Source organism: Rhineura floridana, chromosome 8, assembly GCF_030035675.1.
Source record: "Rhineura floridana isolate rRhiFlo1 chromosome 8, rRhiFlo1.hap2, whole genome shotgun sequence".
Lineage (NCBI taxonomy): Eukaryota > Metazoa > Chordata > Lepidosauria > Squamata > Rhineuridae > Rhineura > Rhineura floridana.
In genome coordinates this window covers 115698730-115716472 of record NC_084487.1, presented here as the reverse complement: position 1 = coordinate 115716472, position 17743 = coordinate 115698730, and the positions used below count along the sequence as shown (strand labels likewise).

The following is a 17743-nucleotide window of genomic DNA, read 5'->3' as shown; positions in this document are numbered from 1 at the left end:
TTCCAACGGTTGTGGGAGGTCGCATGACCTCTGATTCATTAGGGGAGGAGTGATGAGCAAGTCATTTAAGCTTGCACCGCCCTCTAGTCTCCCTCTTTGCTCATTTGCTGCTCCCACTCCCCCTCCCTTTCAGTATGAGTTTAGCTAGTTGCCATTTAGGGGCTGAGTAGGAATTATTTGGGGGGAGGCATGCGTAGCCTCCCCTTTTGTTTGCCTACTCCATACTGCAAGGTTACTTCAATTGGCTTGCTGAGTGGCGGAGCTGCTGCCTGTTGGCATGGGGTTTGGGCAGGTGAGGAGGTTGGAGCATTAGTATGAGGTATACTGAGGCAGTTATGGGATTAGGGGTGTCCTTTGGGAAACTCCCAGTGTTTAGGCCTGGGGTGCACCTGGGGGCCTATCTTGCTCATTCTGGTGAACGCCGGTATGTCAGGGCCCGGATGCACAGGGTGGCTGACCACCCAGGGCTCATTTCTAGGAAAATTCTAGGTGTGCTCTATGTTTTTAATTGACCATGCTCACCTTGCCTTAAATGAAGTGGTTTAAACATAGCAGGCTGAAAACATGCATTTTTTCCCCAACAGCTAGTTGTTGCTGAAGTAGCAACATATTGTAATCAGTCTGATTTTACATCAAACTGCAGTTTCAGATTCATCTGCTAATGCACCCAAAATAGAAATAGAACATAACCTCCAATTTGAAACACAAAAGGCTGTCTTCATCATCATATGACATTGACCAATAAAAAGGCTTTGAAGTTAATAAAAATAAAATCGACACAGATTTCTAGGATGAATAATGAGGGAAATAAAATTTTCTAGGTTAGATTCTCTGTAGAAACATTAGTATCACAGGAAAGAAGCAAAGTAAGAAAAACACCAACAAACATACAAAAATATAATTCTCCATCTTTCCCACCGCTCACCATATGCTAAAAGGCACATGTTACCAAATTCTTCCAAGCTACACAGGAAGTGGATTGGACTGTGAAAGACCAACCTAAATGGTGTTTGCATTTTGACCAATTTGTAGCGCAGTACAATATTTCAGAGAGGAGTTCAGGTCTCCTGCTCGCCTGGTGCATTCAGTATAGCTGCCCAATTCCCCTGCTTTTTAAAGTTGGATAGAAATATCTGTTGGCTATAGATACCTTCTTAAACCCGCAAGGATTTTTGCCTATTAGTGAATTTCTCTGCTTTTTATCCGGGAGGTAAGAAATGGGATCCTGTGTAAATTTGCTTAGAATGGATTGATCATTTGCATGCTTATTGAGTTTAGTGGGATTTACCTCCCTGCAGTTATGCTTAGGGTAGGTGAAACTGGCCACAGGGGATGGGGAGGGGAGGAGGAGGAGGAGGAGGGACGGAAGGAAGAGCAGAGGGGAGGAGAGGGAGGGGAGGTAAGGACAGGTTTGATCATTTGCATGTTTATTGAGTTCAGTGGGATTTACTCCCGTGCAATCATGCTTAGGATAAATAAAACTGACTGGGGGGGAGGGAGGGCTGGAGTGGGCAGGGGGGAGGAAGCAGGAAGAGGGGAGGGGAGGAGGAAGGGAGAGGAAAGCAGAGGAGAAGGAGGGGAAAGGCAGGTCTGATCATTTGTATGCTTATTGACTTCAATGGAATTTACTCCTATGCAATCATGGTTAGGATAGGTAAAACTGACCATGGGGGAGGGGGAGGGGAAGGGGAAGGGGAAGGAGCGGATTGGAGGGGAGTGAAGGAAGGGGGAGAGAGGGTAGGTTTTATCATTTGCATGCTTATACAGTTCAATGGTATTTATTCCCATGCAATCATGCTTAAGATAGGTAAAACTGACCATGGGGAGGAGGAGGAAGGAGGGGATTGGAAGGGGATAGGGATGGGGAGGGAGGGGCAAAGGAAGGGGGAGGGAAAGGGCAAGAGGGAGGGGATAGGAGGGAGGAGAAGAAAGGGCGGGTTTGATCATTTGCATACTTTTTGAGTTCAATGGGATTTATTTCTGTGCAATTATGTTTGAAAATGTAAATTGACTGCCTTCAAGTTGATCCTGACTTATGGCGACCCTGTGAATAGGGTTTTCATGCTAAATGGTATTCAGAGGTAGTTTTACCACTGCCTTCCTTTGAGGCTGAGAGGCAGTGACTGGCCCAAGTGAGCTTCATGGCTGTGTGGGGACTGGGACCCTGGTCTCCCAGGTCATAGTCCAACACTGTCCCAGGGGAGGGGAGGACATTGGGTGAGTGGGCACTGGGTAGAGGGGAAGCCCCTTTCCTTTCCAAAAGGAAAACAATGTGAACAGTATCATTGCTTTGCAGCATTTCCCCCACCTTTTTATTCCTCAGCAGGCACATGTAGTCTCCCACCCAAATTTAAACCAAAGCTGTCCCTGGCCATATTCACACCGGACCTTTATTTCACTTTGGACAGTCATGGCGTCTCTCAAAGAATCCTGGGAAGTGTAGTTAGTGAAGGGTTCTGAGAGTTGCTAGGAGACGCCCTGTTTCCCTCACAGACGTTCAATCAGAGTAGCTGACTGTTAAACCAGTCTGTCCACTGGAGCTCTGTCAGTGGAATAGGAGTCTTCTCTCAGCACCCTTCACAAACTACACTTCGCAGGATTTTTTGGGGGAAGCCATGACTGTCTCAAGTGAAATCAAAGTCTGGTGTGGCCCCCTGGTTAGCCAAACCCAGCAGCTCTGAGTCTGGCTTTTAGAACACTGGCAGTTGATTCTTACTGAGCATGCCCGACATTATCATTCAGTTCAATGCAAAATTTATTAAATTAATTAAACATCAGTCAGGTTTTTTTTAACTTTTAAACTGCAGAAGATGAAGGTCAGAGTATGGGGCAATGTCAGTAATAGGATTACAGGTACACTGTGAACATGGCTGATTTTTAATGAATTTCAGCAGATGAGAACTCTGACAGAAAAAAGTCCAAAAGGGCTTTGGGTTTTTCTTCTTCTCTTTTTACACTTTGAACTCTCGATTCTCTCTGACTGTTTTGCGTATCACCATGAAAATTGAGAGAGTTGTTAAGCAAGCGTTTCTGAGTTCAGGACTGTAAGTTCTGTAAGGTTTTGTTTTGAAATGAGCTTATGGGAAGCATCAGAATGGCATGGGGGGTATTTTCAATTTAACATTGCGGAATGTGAAAAATCCATGCTGGCTATAGTATACAGCCACTCTCATGGCTGTATAATAACATCTTCCCATTCCTGTGTCTCGAGTCTTTCTTGGTGGTGTGGGAGCAATGGTTTGTTTTGCAGCTAAGACAAAATACCTCCCTAATTCATAGTCCCATTTGATGGTTGTGGATTTCTGGGGCCATTTTTGTGATTTTTTCCTCTAGAGGAATGAGAGAGGAGGAGGGAAGGAGGAAATCTAACCATTCTTGGTAGCAAGGAGGACTACAATTAAACTGCCTTTGATTTCCTTCCTGTTTTAAAAATATATAGTTTGCTATCACCACAAGTAGCAAGAGAGTTACTATTACTGCCTGCTGAACACATTTTCCCCTCACAATGTGCTCCATAGAATAATGCTATATCATTAACACCCACCCCAGACAGTGCCCCTAGAGTGATGCTACATCCTGCATAGCCTCATTCCCAGGAGCCATTGTGGATGGATGCCATGATCATAACAGAGATGGCAGCAGACTACTTTCTTTAAAAATGGGGGGAGGAGAATCCATCAGGCTAATTTTCTTCTGTGTTCTCCCCATGAAATTTAAAAGTGAGCTGCCCCATCCTTTCCCTGATCTCCACATGCCCATTTTCATTTGAAAAGTTGTTGAAACATTTGGCTCACCTCTTATTCTCTACTATTTCTCTTCAGTACATGATGATACTTCTACATTGTTATATATGTTATTTGGTTATTTTCCAGTTTGTCATGTGTCTTTATTTTAGAAAAGAAATCATGAATTTTATTCCCACGGTGCCTTTATTTTACTTTATTTTTTACAAGAATGTTTTTGTCCAGTCATTATTGGACTTTTATTAGTGTTTGGTAACTGAACTTAAATTGAACACTGTTTCCACCTTCTCACTTGATTTGCTTTATATATTGCAGCCTTCTGGGATGGGAGACAGTATGTAAACCACACTTAGCTTTTTCATGCAGTTGTGTTTTTCTCTCTCTCCATTCACTGAGTTTATCCTATAAATTTTCTAACAGACCTATACAAGCCCCCAGTCTGGCAATCTGGAGGACTGTTTGGATGTGTCCAAATCTGCCATCCCCCCAATTGGGAGAGCTCTGCCACCGGCAGGTGAACCCTCACCAGCAAGGAGCACCCCTATGCAGCCATCCAAATAACAGATGGCAGTAGCCAGTGGAAGGGTGAGGAGGGACTGGGCCAAGAGAGGATCAGCTGGATCCTCTACCAACCATGTTGCCATCATGTAACAGCAGCAGGCCCAATCAGCCTCTTCTCAGTACCAGCCTGAAAACTGGCACAGCAAGTGGGTATTCTTCCTTGCCTCTCCACCTTCCACCCTGGCCAGCACAAGCAGCAGGATTATGGAAGCAGTCATGGCTATGGCACTCCATCAAGCCATGCTGAGGAATTGACCTGTAAATTGCTAGATATAGGCTGCTATCAATAGTTTTTCCCTTTTCACAAAATGTCTATTTTTGCGTTCACATTCATATCTTTAATTCTTCTTACATAAGTTTCTATAATTTTTTTCTAACTTTAACATAATTGCTGTTCTCTGAACTTGGGCACTTCACCTCTGATTTTCTGTCGTCTTGTTACTTTCTTCCATTTCTTTTTTCCATAAATGTATAGGATGATTTCCATGCTCATAGTCATGCTCATAGTAGACTTAAGCTACTTCATTCCTTTTATAAGTTTGTTTACCCTCACTTTTTCAATTATTTTTCTTCTTGCCTGTCTTATAGCGCTTTCCTGAAATATTCCCCACCTTGCCCCGTCTCAAAAATGTATTTGTGAGAGAATGGAGGGTTATAGCCTTAACCAATGTCTTAAATAATTCTGAATAATTATCTGCAGTTTTTCAGACCAGCTGTCAATATCATTATATTCCAATTACAAATTCTGTCACTGTCAGGTTTTTTTTGACTGTTTCTAACCCTATGTTCCTGCATGTGCATTTTGCTCTTGCAAAGGAGTACTGGCATAAGGTTGTTGTCTCTTCTTTTAATTACAAAGTAATTAAAGCTGAATCTTAACATGACAGAGGCACCGTGGACTGCTGATTCCTGCATCCAGGAATTAAGAAGGCTGCCTTTTCTAGGTGGGGTTGCACTTAACTGAAGGATCGAGTGTGTAACCTGAGGCTACTCCTGGGTGCTACACTGTCGCTTGAGTTCAGGTGGCCACAGTTGCAAGGAGTGCCTTTTTCCAGCTATGTCTGGTGTGCCACCTATGGGTGTTCCTGGATCCATGCACTGCTAACCTCCCATTTGGACTGTTGCACATGCACTCTACTTGAGTCTTTCCTTGACCATGGTATGGAGACTGCAGAGGGGGCAAAATGCAATGGCCAAAATTTAATGAGCCTATTTACATGGGAGGACCATATGACTTTGGTCCTTAAAGGTTTGCAGTGGCTGCTTGTTTGTCATCAGGCCCAATTCAGGTGTTTGGTACTACTTTATTAACCCCTGACCAGCTTAAGACTAGGTTGCCCGAGGGAACATCTTTCCCCATACTGTCCAGGCAGGGCTTTGTATTTTTTAAATAAGCTTTTTAAAAAAAAATTGTAACCTGCTCTGAGGAATCTTGTCTGTGTCATGTGGACTAATTTTCCTTCTGTGCTGATTGGCACAAGGCTACCAAGTATGCTATTGGAGGGAACAAATGGGGGCCTGTAATAAAACATTGCAATGTATCCCCCAGAATGCTCCTGTTCAAGGCTCCATCCAGCCTAGAACAGCAGTCTAGTAATGATTTTCAAGGCTCACAACAGGGGTAGTTTTCAGGTGGAAAAAAGAAAAAAGGACACTTTTTCCCTTCTTTACCACTCTCCTGAAACCTTCCTCTACTAAAGGGCTCCAGCACAAATCTGGCATCCAGACCAGAAACCTGAGCACTTGATTGTTATATGGTGGTTGGGAAAGGAAAGGAGTAGAGAATGGGAAAAGAGAAATAAGCTTTTTTCCTTTCCCCCCATCTGAAATTTATCAAGAGCTCAAGTAGATCTCACCCATCCCTCCATTTTATATTTTTCCCATTGGAGACCCTCAGCATTGCATAGGTCCTGGAAGTCAATGAGCATAGGTCCTTGTCAGGTCAATTTTCTTTTATTTCTTTTATTGTCTGTAACAAAACCACTTAGTTTCAGGTAGTTCCATTTTGCTTCCACTCTGGTTGGTATGAAACCTCCCATGTTCAGTATTAGAGGGAATGCAGTTGAACATTTCGGCTTAATGGACAGGATAATTAAATTTGTGATTAAATGTAAGGCAATTCTCTAGTGAGTTTTGTTTGATGAATGCTTATGAATTCTTTTTAGAAAAGAAAACAAGTTGTGCTAATGATGGTTATTCATAACAGTTATTGAATTAGTAATGCAGTCTGATTATCTTTCCCAATTGCACCTGAATTGCAGTTTATTACTCTGTCTTATAGCAAGAGGATTCTGTTCTTGTACTGTCATTGAATTGTTTTTGTAGTGGCAGAAAATGTGTCATTGTAGTCCCCCCTCCCAACTCCCATCAGCTCCAGTCAGCCTGGCCAATTGTCAAGAATAATAGTCGAGTAACATCTGGACTCCCAGAGGTTCCCTACCCCTGATGTAAACCAAAGTAGTTTGGCTTTAGCAGATTATGCATCAGGCTGCTAATCTGCTGCTTGTGGGACCCAGTGGGTTTCAATCAGTACGATAACATTAATTAAAAACTGGCAGTATATTGGCCCTGTTCGGCAGCGCAAACTAGCTTTGCAAGTCATTATTATTTAAGGAGCCAGTCATACCTGTGCTGCTGCCATCTCTGCTATCACACATGCTTCTAGAAGAAGGAAAAGGAACTTAAGCTGCATGTATGGCTCTTTCAGCTTTGATTTGTGTCAAGAGCAGGAGCAGCAAATCTGTGGCCCTCCAGATGTTGTTGGACACAAACTCCTGTCAGGCCCAGCCAGGATGGTCAGTGGTCAAGAATGATGGGAATTGTAGTCCAACAGCATCAGGAGGGCACCACATTAGCTATCCCAGAGCTTGGAAAAGTTACTTTTTTGAACCACAACTCCCATCAGTCCAATCCAGTGGCCATGCTGGCTGGGGCTGATGGGAGTTGTAGTTCAAAAAAGTAACTTTTCCAAGCTCTGAGCTATCCCTGATCAAGGTCTTTCATATGGAAAGAGATCACCACGGAGCTGTGCTAACACAAGACAGTGTTTTTGAGGCTATTTGAATGTGTTTCCACATAGCGAGCCAGCTCCTCTAGTGTCTATTTCAGGCTAGGGGGAATGTAGCAAATAACATGTCTTGAAAAATCTAAATATTAAAAGAACTCTTGAACATCCTGTGGTGGAGGGAGCTACATACTAGCTTAGGTGTTGTGTTGTCTATTTCAAGAACAGAAGTTACTCATTTCCTTAGAAAATTCCAATATACTCCAGTTGGGTTATGGTTTCCCTCAGTGATTCCTGAGCATTTGTTATGAATTTTCTAAAAGCAAGGGTGTTCTGAAACCAAGTGGTGGCTGTTTTGGAATTTTCTTTCAGAATGTTTGTCTTCGTACCTAAGTTATATTATCTCTATTTTTATTTCTTGCAGAACATTTAAACTCAGTATTAAATATGGTTCTTAGTGTTATAGGGTGGAGAGTGATATAAGAAAGCAAAAGCACACTATAAATAAAGATGTCCATCGTACTCCAGTTCTTCCTTAACCTACCATTTTAACTGTAGTCAGTAACTCAGTGTCACCTAACATACTAACTCACAACATCTGCCAGTCTCATGAAAATAAAAGCCCAACTCTAAAAGCGTTGGTGTGCCCTATTGAAATCAGTGCAACTGATGTACATGAAGTAGCAGCAGTCCATAAATGCAGATATTGGTTTGTGGATTAGACTATTAAAATGTAGGGATGGCTCCAATATTCACAATGACCTGGTTTGGTGTACACATTTAGACAACTGTTATTATGTGGCTGCATTGTAAACTATGCACCATTTCCCCCTGAAGTTATTCTTCAGTTTGGAATGTTAAATGACATTCTGTGCATATATGGGAGGTGTCCAAAGCCAGCTCTTTTGTAGGGACATGTCAGGACCCCTCCTGTGTAGTCACTGCCTTGTCATGGTCCCACCTCAGGGTCCTGCTCTCAAAACAGTTCTCTCACCAGCTCTAGCAAAGATCTCTCAAGATCCCCCTACTAGGCAGCACCACCAGACACTCCCTGTAAACAATATTGCCTTGAGACTTTGCCTTCATCCCCTCCTGGCTTATTGCTATGTGGTGTCTGGGTGCACTTACAGGCCTCAACCCCCCTGTATCTTTGTGCCTATAAAGATTACAGCCCTGGGTTGCTCTGGATACATGATGATGTTACACTATCTCTTCACCGCTGCCACCATTGATACTGTTTCCCAACCTTGGTATATGCCCTGCCCACCCTTCTGGTCTGTGTAAACCCAGCCAAGGATCAGACATTTTGGTAAACCAAGAAATATTTATTTATATACACAGGGAATAACAAGATTACTTAAAGGTTTAGTCAACAAGCGTGTAGTTTCATAAGATGCGTTACTCTTTATGTTTCTTAGTCATCAATATCCTAATCCAATCCACCCAATAACCCTCTCCAAAACCAACCAAAAACCAACCAACCCTCCAGAACCCTCTGAACCAACCGATCGAATCCCTCTCAACTGTCATCCTCTCATTTATACCTTCAGACACTCAAATGCTCAGCCATTCATCATACAACACTCATCAACATTCCAACCCATGTACTCCCCCCTCTCACTCAGTCTACTTACCACATATACTCTAATAAACCCGCACTTATCATATTTACAATATTATATATACAGGGACATCTCAGTACACTTACAAAATTGTTTTATAAAGTTAACCTCTTGTTTTCAGTGAAGCTTTTGTTGATTGCTATCCCCATCCAGCTAGCAGTATGTGGATAGAAGCCTCCTTCCATGCATGTAGTGCTCCTATCTGGAATGGGTCAACAGTGTTTTTAAAAATGTTTGTGCTATATATTCTAGTTAAATTATTTTATTTCCCCTATACCATGTACCCAGAGTGGTGTATTGGGTTGTGCTTTAAAAAATGCTTATCCTACATGATCTAATTACATTATTTCATTTTGCTTGATCACACACCTAAAGTAGTGTATGATGTGGGTAATTCAGGTGTTAATTGCCTGATTCAAGCAATTCTTCGCTGTTTGTCCATAAATCAATGCCAATAGCTACCCAGTAAATATTGGCCTAGACCTATGTGATTTGTGCTCTATAATTCATTGTTTGAAGAAAAGAAAGGAATGCAGGATTTAGTAGAAAACAAGAAGCTTTCAGTTAATATCACTTCAAATAGATAGCCCTATCCATGCATTACTCATATGGAAGGCATTGCTGTGTTTACTTGCATCAGGGCTGCACTTTAAACGCTGTCCCAACGATGTCTGTCCTTCCTCAAGCAACTGTGCATTGCCCACAGTTGTCTGAAGAGAAACCCCAGGGTTTCAGTTCCTGCTTATGGGTAGGGACTCCATGCAATTGGGATGTCAGCACAACCAGATGTCCTGATCGCGTACAGCTCCTACTCGCAAGCAGGAGCTCATACACTGGGGGGTTCTCTTCAGACAATTGCTGACAATGAATGGTTGTTTGACAAAGGAGATGCAGTTCCAGAGCATGGAACTAACACCATGGCCTTGCACTAAGTAAACACAGTAATGCCACACCTAAGGCATGGATAGGGCTACAGTATGCTGCTTGTTCAGATTTGCAGGCAGAGTTTTCCTTTAAATTTATTTGTCTTTTTAGATTTGTCCACAGTGACAAAGAACATGCAATTATGAAACAATCTATGCTGCAGTTGTATACAAAGCACTTGGATCTACCTGACTGAGTAAATTTCTTTAGGATCAGAATGTGTGTTAGAAAGCTGATAGGAGTATAATACACTCTTAGATTATAATCACAGATCACAAATGACTGTCATAATGGTGTGAAAATATGAATCAATGCTGTTTTGTTACTTTAGCACATTGGTGTGGGCATACCCAAAATTAGAAAAAGGAGACCCCATATCCAGGTAACTATGGATAGAGGTGACTGTTAGCGTGTTTAAAGATGCATAGAGCTAAAGCTGAGATTAGAGAGCTTCTATTTAGCTTCCTGGGAAAAATCTAACTAGGCTGTTTACTTTATCAAACAGCTTTTAAAGCATGAAGCTTGCAAACTTAGTGTGGATGCTTGTGGAAGATTAAGTGTTGCTTTAAGTGATTATGTGTTGCTATTAACAGAATTACATGTGTGCTTTTTCCACAATTCTCAACTTCTTTTCCAAAGATATTTTGAATCTGGAGAGGGAGATTGCTCATTCTGGATTTATTTAATGTAAACTTAAAAGTGCCTACATAATACTTGAATAACTTCTTGTAGAGTTCACACCACAAATGGACAGCTTTTGTGTAATGTTAGGACCTTACCGTTTCTAATGTGCAAGTCAAAAAGTGGTGCATATTGTTTAGTTTGGAGCTGTGTGCCTGTGAATGCTTTACTGTGCACAGCAAAACTCTTATTTGCACAGAATCAGCCGTATTTTTAGTCTACAGAGCGTTCAGATCATCACTACCGTCACCACCCAAAAAATCAACAGTTTAATGGTTACATTTTTATGTTGTTGTTGCACCAGTTTTGTCTCTCCTTCTGTCCTTCGTATTTACCTTATCAAGTAAAATAATATGCCCTTCTTTGTCATAGCCGTGTTAAAAGTCAATATGCATTAACTTGCTTGGATGCTTTTCTCTTTTTTGTGGGATACTTCCATTATCAATTGTGTCCTTGCATGGCTTTGTCACCTTAATCCCTCAGTTATGTTTATGACTATAGCTGTAGGATGCGTAGATGTGCAAACTGTATAGGGTTGCTATCTAAGGCATCCCAGCAAACTGTGAAGGGAACAGTTAATAGAGTCTAAAATTTGGCTTAAAAAAGCCCAACACTTCTTTGGATTAAAAGGGATGGTTAGGAGTTAATAGGCAGCAATTCCATACACAGTTACTTGTAAGTAAGTGCCATTAAACTCATTCAGGTTTACTTCTGAGTAGACATTCATAAGATTGTGCTATTTAAATTCCTTCCTATATGTGATATAGAGCATAAGCACTTTACTTGTTTGTCAGATTTCTGATTTGCCCTATACCCTTATTCCTGATAATCATTAAAATTCACAAAATCTGTACAACCTACATCAAATAAATGAAGGTGTAAGTGAAAATGTAGGGCATGGGGACTAATCATTCTTCATAACTATTGACAAGTGAAGGATATAAATGAGAGGCCATAGGAAAGGAGACATTCTTTACTGTATAAGGACACAATCCATTAGAAAGTTCTTCTTTGCAAGCCACATTGAAACAAATGGAGCCTCAACATGGTGGTGTCCGAAGGTAGTTCATTGTTATTTCATCTATATCCCCTCTGATTAGTTGCTGTATTTTGTTATTTCTATAGTGCTTAAATCTAACAAGTAGTACTTGATAAATATACCAAACAATAAAACTCTGCTCTAAGACTTAAGGTCATAAGAGTCCCTGGGCTGGATTTACTTAGTTGTTTTGGTCTTCAACCATAAGGCCAAACCATACCTCTAAGAAGTGAAGTGCAAGGGGCTTCCACAAGAGAACCTCTCAGTGGAGTGTGCCTTAACCATTTTATTAGTGATTCATTTGCTTTTTTCTGGAAATCCATTCTAAGGAGATTTCTGCTACATTAATTTCATTTATATATTATTCACATATTGCCTAAACTTTGAGACTCCTTAACTTGTGACTAAACCATACTATCTTTTTTTACCATTTTTTAAAATGGTTGGTTTTCATATTATGGCTTCTTTATCATTTTCTGTTCTTTTGTGTCCTTGCTTTGTTTACTGGAACGGGACATGGACTGCAATGCTCCTTTTGCTACGGCAATGCCATCATGCATGCTGCCTGGGTTTGATCCTTCTAATACCATTCCATTGCATGTAAGACATTTGTTATTTAAATTTGATTTGCTTTATATTTGACAGCCAGACTTTGTACAGATTAAATTTCTTAACTATGTCATTAATTTCAATTTTATAATTTTTTTATCTCAACTTGATTTATTTCATTGAAGTTGATTTATTTGCCTAGATTAATGAGCTTAGCCATTTTAAATGTATAAAATGATATAAGGAATTACTTGTATTTATTTCATCAGCGCTTGCATATTTTCATATCGAAAGCAATATTTCCTTTGCTGCCTCTTTTTTAAAGCAAGTTTCTACAAAGAACCAAAAACAACAAAGACACTATCTATCTGTGAATATGATCCAGAAGAACATAATGAGCAAACCTTGTTAACATAACTTATCTCAACCTCTGGCAGTTTCTTGGTCAGTGATTAGTGGAACTGTTGACAGATTCTGGGCTGTTTCATCCCTTCCTTGCACATGGTTCTGCTAAAATCACTGGATCTATGTGAGATTCAACCCCTTTAAAACAGTGTCACACATCTTGCCCCCTGAAATCTGTGTGTTGAGTGTAGACATCTGAAGACAGTAAATGTATACACAAAGGCTTTCACATGATCTGGAATCATGCATGTGAAAGCCTATGTGTGTAGAGCTCTATGTGCATAGACTTTCCCTCTTCAGATGTCATGGACATGAGTACTCCCATACTATGCTTATGAGGTCAAATTATGCCCTTTCATACCTTTGAATTTTTCCTGAAATCAGTGAGGTTTCAAACTTACAAGTGTCAGTACAGAAAATCTGTCTTCCTTTATTTAGGAAAACGTGTATTACTCAGCAAGGGCCAGTGCGTACATTATTTCTGTTAAGTTGTAGCCATGTTCTGTCCCATGTGGTAGCCATTATCACAAAGTGAATGGTTTTTATGCCATTTTCCCTTCTACCACAGACTTGTTATGTCCTTTGAAGTGTCATGAATGAACTTGCCAGATCTGTGGTCAGCCACCTTGAGGGCCCTATAAGAGCCATGCTGGCAAAGGCAAAATCTGATAAACAAATAGATATTTACTGCATGCTGTCACGTGGAACAATTTAAAACAATCTCCACATGGAAGCTACATTTGCGTCACAGCCTGTTCGGCAAAAGATTTTGCATGAATCCTTTTAAAGTGTATCTTTTATTATTATTTTAATTTAAAATACATATTATATTTAAAAAATCTAAAGCCAGAACAGTGAATCAATCTAATAAAACAAATCAGCAAAACACATCTACATCAATTTATTTTATTTTATTTTATTTTATTTTAGGCAACAAAATCTAAAACTATAAAACCTTAATACCGATACACTTACAACATCACTTGTTGGAAACTTCTTATCTACTTAATTCTTGTCACTAAAAACTGGTCCAGATTGAAAGATCTTGCATCCCTTTAGACTGATGCCTATACTTGGGAGAGTCTCCTAAGTTAGGAGATTAATTGTACTTCCTAAAAAATGTTTTTTTCTGGACGTCTGTTTCTTTACCTCTTTGCATGTGACCATCACATGGCTCTATTTTTATACCATTTTTTTCTACACACATGTCCCCCTGAGTGTCATTGCTGAAAGAGTGAGTTGACAGGCTCTGGTTAAAACAGTGGTAAGGAGAAAATTGCCTGGGCATGGAGGGCCCGAGCCATATATAGGCCAGAGATAAAAAGGAATATGTCTCCTTCTGCAATTATTTTTTCATGCCAATCCATCCCCACAGGAGGTAGGCCTCCATTATCTATCTTGACTGAATTTTGTAAGCTAGAGGTGAAGAACCTGTGGCCCTACTAGTGGTTTTGAACTCCCATCATCTCATGGCAATTTGCCATGCTGGCTAGAACTGATGGGAATTAGAGACCAACAACATTTGGAGGGCCAAAGGTTGCTACCCCGTCATTAAAAAGAAGACTACATTATGGTAGTCTAGTCTTGTGATAATGAGGGCCTGATTGAATCTGCAAGAAAGACGGTCTGTTCTACAGGTATTTGCAAAATTATTTGTCTAGCCTAAAGTTGAATACCCTTGTCAGCTATGAGAACATGATTTCCTTGTTTTTCCTTTATCTGAATTTGGCATTTTCTCCTTGGAGGCCTTCCTTTGCCCACCACCCTTTTCTATTTATTTCAAAAATGAGTGATCTTACTCCTTTGAAAAACAAGTCTGACATTTCTGACTCTCTTCCCTAGCTATAAGAAGTCATTGACTGTTCTTCCTGCCTCCCTTCTTAGAGTCTTCATGATACTGTGTCTGGTTTTTCACCTGCAGTAGAATTTGTGAAATAATTTAGAGTGGGGGAAGAGCCTCAGTTCATCCCCACAGAATGTAGGCAAGGTCTACATTCTAGTGCAAATTAATAACCTCTTGCCCAATTATCCTTCCCTTTCTTCCTCCCCTTCTCCCCCCTACATTCTCTCACACTCTCTAGATACACACACATATATTTCACTTTAAATGGAAAGATTACATTTCATTATAGCTGAACTGATTAAAAACTGGAGCGGTAAGTAATTCCTACTTTATGAGCCCCATGTGTTTCAAGATAGCATTTGAGCCATTTTCAGCAATTTAATCCTGAATGAAACATAGCGAGTAATATGTTTATTATTTGCTGGCTTGACGCTTCTTCTTCTGCAGAATCCTAAATCTCAGGAGCCAGTGACACTGGATTTTCTGGATGCAGAACTGGAAAATGATATTAAAGTTGAGGTAAGTGATACTGATAAATACTCGTCTTCATTGTTAGGTATGTATTTGTTTCCTGGAGCCCATAAAACTCTAACCCAGGGGTTGTTATCCTTTAAAGGCCAGTGGGCACATTTGGAATTTTGAGAAAGTGCTCTGGATGCCAGTCTCAAAATGGATGCTGTGCGGGCATGGCATGATGGCTGCTGCATCTAAAAGAGCAGAAAAAGAAACTGGACCATAAAATAGTACTGGCATGCCCCCTTCCCCCATCATTCACCATATCAATGGGGGGAAGCATACCTACATCAGCCACAGTTACACTTGCTTACTAAGAAAAGCTGTTAGCACTTCTCCTCAGTTCAGAATGGATTATCCACTCCTGGCATCCAGTGAAATGTGGGCATGTTTAAATGCACATGTTCAATGCAGGAGAGGCCAAGCCAGTGCAAAAATGAACTGAACAGGGACAGCAAACAGTATTTCACCTATTGTGGATTTTTGAGGGGATGTTTACTGAAACCTTTTACAGGTACCACAGGAGATACTGGTGCTGCAGGTGCCACATTGGTGACCCTGCATTAACCCAATGTCTTTGAGTTGAAATACTTACTAAATCAAAGTGCATTAGCAATACTGTGCATTAGGGATGGGTGAGAATTCCTCTGCATTTGGATTTAGCACCTTATTTTTCAATAGTCCACATATTTTCCATCTTTGTGGATCATATCTGCTCCAAACTTTAGCAGCTTTCCCCTGAGACCGGATTTTCCCCCTTCAAATATTCCCTTGAATATATTGCTCTTTTGTTGGTTTTATTTACAGCACAGGAAAACAGCTCTCTCGTACTCTCGCTGTCTCTGCTACCCCCCTCTACTCTAATAATACAAGCTCCAAGCAGGAGAAAGCAAGCCAAGCCTATAATAGTGGAGGAGGAGGCAAAGCTGCTTTCCTTTCAAAATATTGATATTTTCTTTCAAAATATTGACAACTCCTTTCAAAATATCGATACTAATATTGAAAAAAGACATTTGGTCTTACCATGAAACGGTTTCTCTGTGCATGTCAAAGATGACCTCAGGTAGATGACCTAGTGGTTGAAGTCAGAAAGAACACTGTTCAATTTTGCAGGGACTTCCTGCTTCCTGTGGCTCCTTATCTCAGTTCTTCATAACAAGCAAATTACACGAGTACAGACTTAACCTGTAGAAAACACAACTGAAGAAAAACAAACAGCACTCACACACTCTCTGATAAACACAAGCTCATTTAAACAAGTATAGCAGCCCAGCCCTCATAGGGAGTGGCCCTGAGGTCATCTTGGACATGCACAGAGAAAACCGGTTCACAGTAAGACCAAATATCTTTTATCCTGTGCATGTAAAGATGACCTCAGGTGGGACATACCAAAGCTGACCCATGTAGGGTGGGAATATAGCTGGGCTGTAACCACATTATTGGTCTGGGAGAACGTGCTGTAGCTTCAGCAGAGGCATAATCATTTATTTTGTAGAGTTTGATAAATATGTTAGGATCAGCCCATGTAGCCACTCTGCAGATCTCCAGGAGGGAAGCACTGTGGGAAAATGCTGTGGATGTGGCTGCCAGCCTAGTGGAGTGGGCCACTACCATGGTGGGGTGAATTCACCTCAGAGAAGCATATGCCAACGTAATGCATGCTTAATCCACCTGGGTAGTGTTGAGGTGGAAACCTTCTTAGTCTCTAATGAAGCTGGGTGAAAGACAAAGACAAGCTGTTTGTGACAGAGGAAGTTAAACAACCCTGTAGGACAAAAGGCAGGGACAGTGCAGGGAACAGCCCTATCTTTATGAAAACACCCAGTAACACTTGTCAACAGACAGTGCATTCAGCTATGATGCTGTCTGAGGTGAGGAAATGGCCAGAAGAAATAACACCTTGAAGGACAGTAGGTGGAGAATCTTCTGGGGAATCCAAACTCGATGCTCCCGTTGCCTTGCACAGGAGGAGAAGAAAGTGGGCTTCTTGGAAGATCCTGTTGGTAGAAACCTCTTTGGGTTCCAAATCCCCACTCCACTCTTCCTCATCTGGAACAATTGAGTTATTGTCCAGGTCTGTGCTCTGGTCTTCCTCATAGCCATGGTGTCTGCCTTGAGCATGCATGTGGATCTGGTGATGTGCAGTTGGTTGGTGGTGGTCTTGATGCAGATGCGTGCAGTGGGTTGGATGCCTAAATGCGCTGAGCCCTCCCCAATCTAGCAGCCCCCCTGTCTTTTCCAGGACATATTGAAGAGACTGCTGAAGCTGACTGGTCCCTGGCCAAATCTACTAGCCAGGATTCACTCAGTTGTTCTTTCAATTGTTGTAGCATCAGGAATGAAAACTGCAGTTGCAGTTGGTGAGCATGGCCACATGATGGATGCTCACTCCCCTGTTCAGACTCCTGCAGGGATGTGAGTCGACTGGGAGCCTCCTGAAATCCTGAGAAGTCTTCAGGAGAAGATGTGGTGGAGAAAATGCAGTTTAAAACGTAGGTTGCCCCCCTTCCTCCTCAGCGAGATGTTCCTGGTCTCTTGCAGTCTGCAAGCAGAGCTGTGGATATCCTGCATGGCTGCTGTACATCTGTTGCCATCACCCTGACATACATCACCATCTTGCCTATTATTTTCCAAAGAAGATTCCTCTGAAGCCACCGTACCCAGCTGAATACATGCCTCAACAACCTCCTGCCTGCTGGTGGAGGGGTTGGGTACTGCTGACTCAGCAGCTGTTTCTGGCATCTGTCTGTCTGTGACTGGTAGGAGCGGTTTGGCATTTTTGGTGGGAACCACTGATTCTGTTGTTGCCTTCCCTATGGGAGCAATGTATGGTTTGGGGCTTATGGGGGCAGTCTTACA

At 41.4% G+C, this 17743-nt stretch overlaps 1 protein-coding gene across 5 annotated transcripts in view; it reads left to right on the top strand.

The window, feature by feature from the left end:
• Positions 1 to 17743, top strand: part of CACNA2D1 (calcium voltage-gated channel auxiliary subunit alpha2delta 1) — a 621516-nt gene that overhangs the window by 522166 nt on the left and 81607 nt on the right. For 3 of the 5 annotated variants that reach the window (XM_061582168.1, XM_061582167.1, XM_061582169.1), the window contains exons 19-20: positions 10186 to 10236; positions 14819 to 14890. In XM_061582168.1, the coding sequence (XP_061438152.1) occupies positions 10186 to 10236; positions 14819 to 14890 (123 nt within the window). The remainder of the gene's footprint in view (positions 1 to 10185; positions 10237 to 14818; positions 14891 to 17743) is intronic. The other 2 variants (XM_061582171.1, XM_061582170.1) reach the window with 1 other exon arrangement.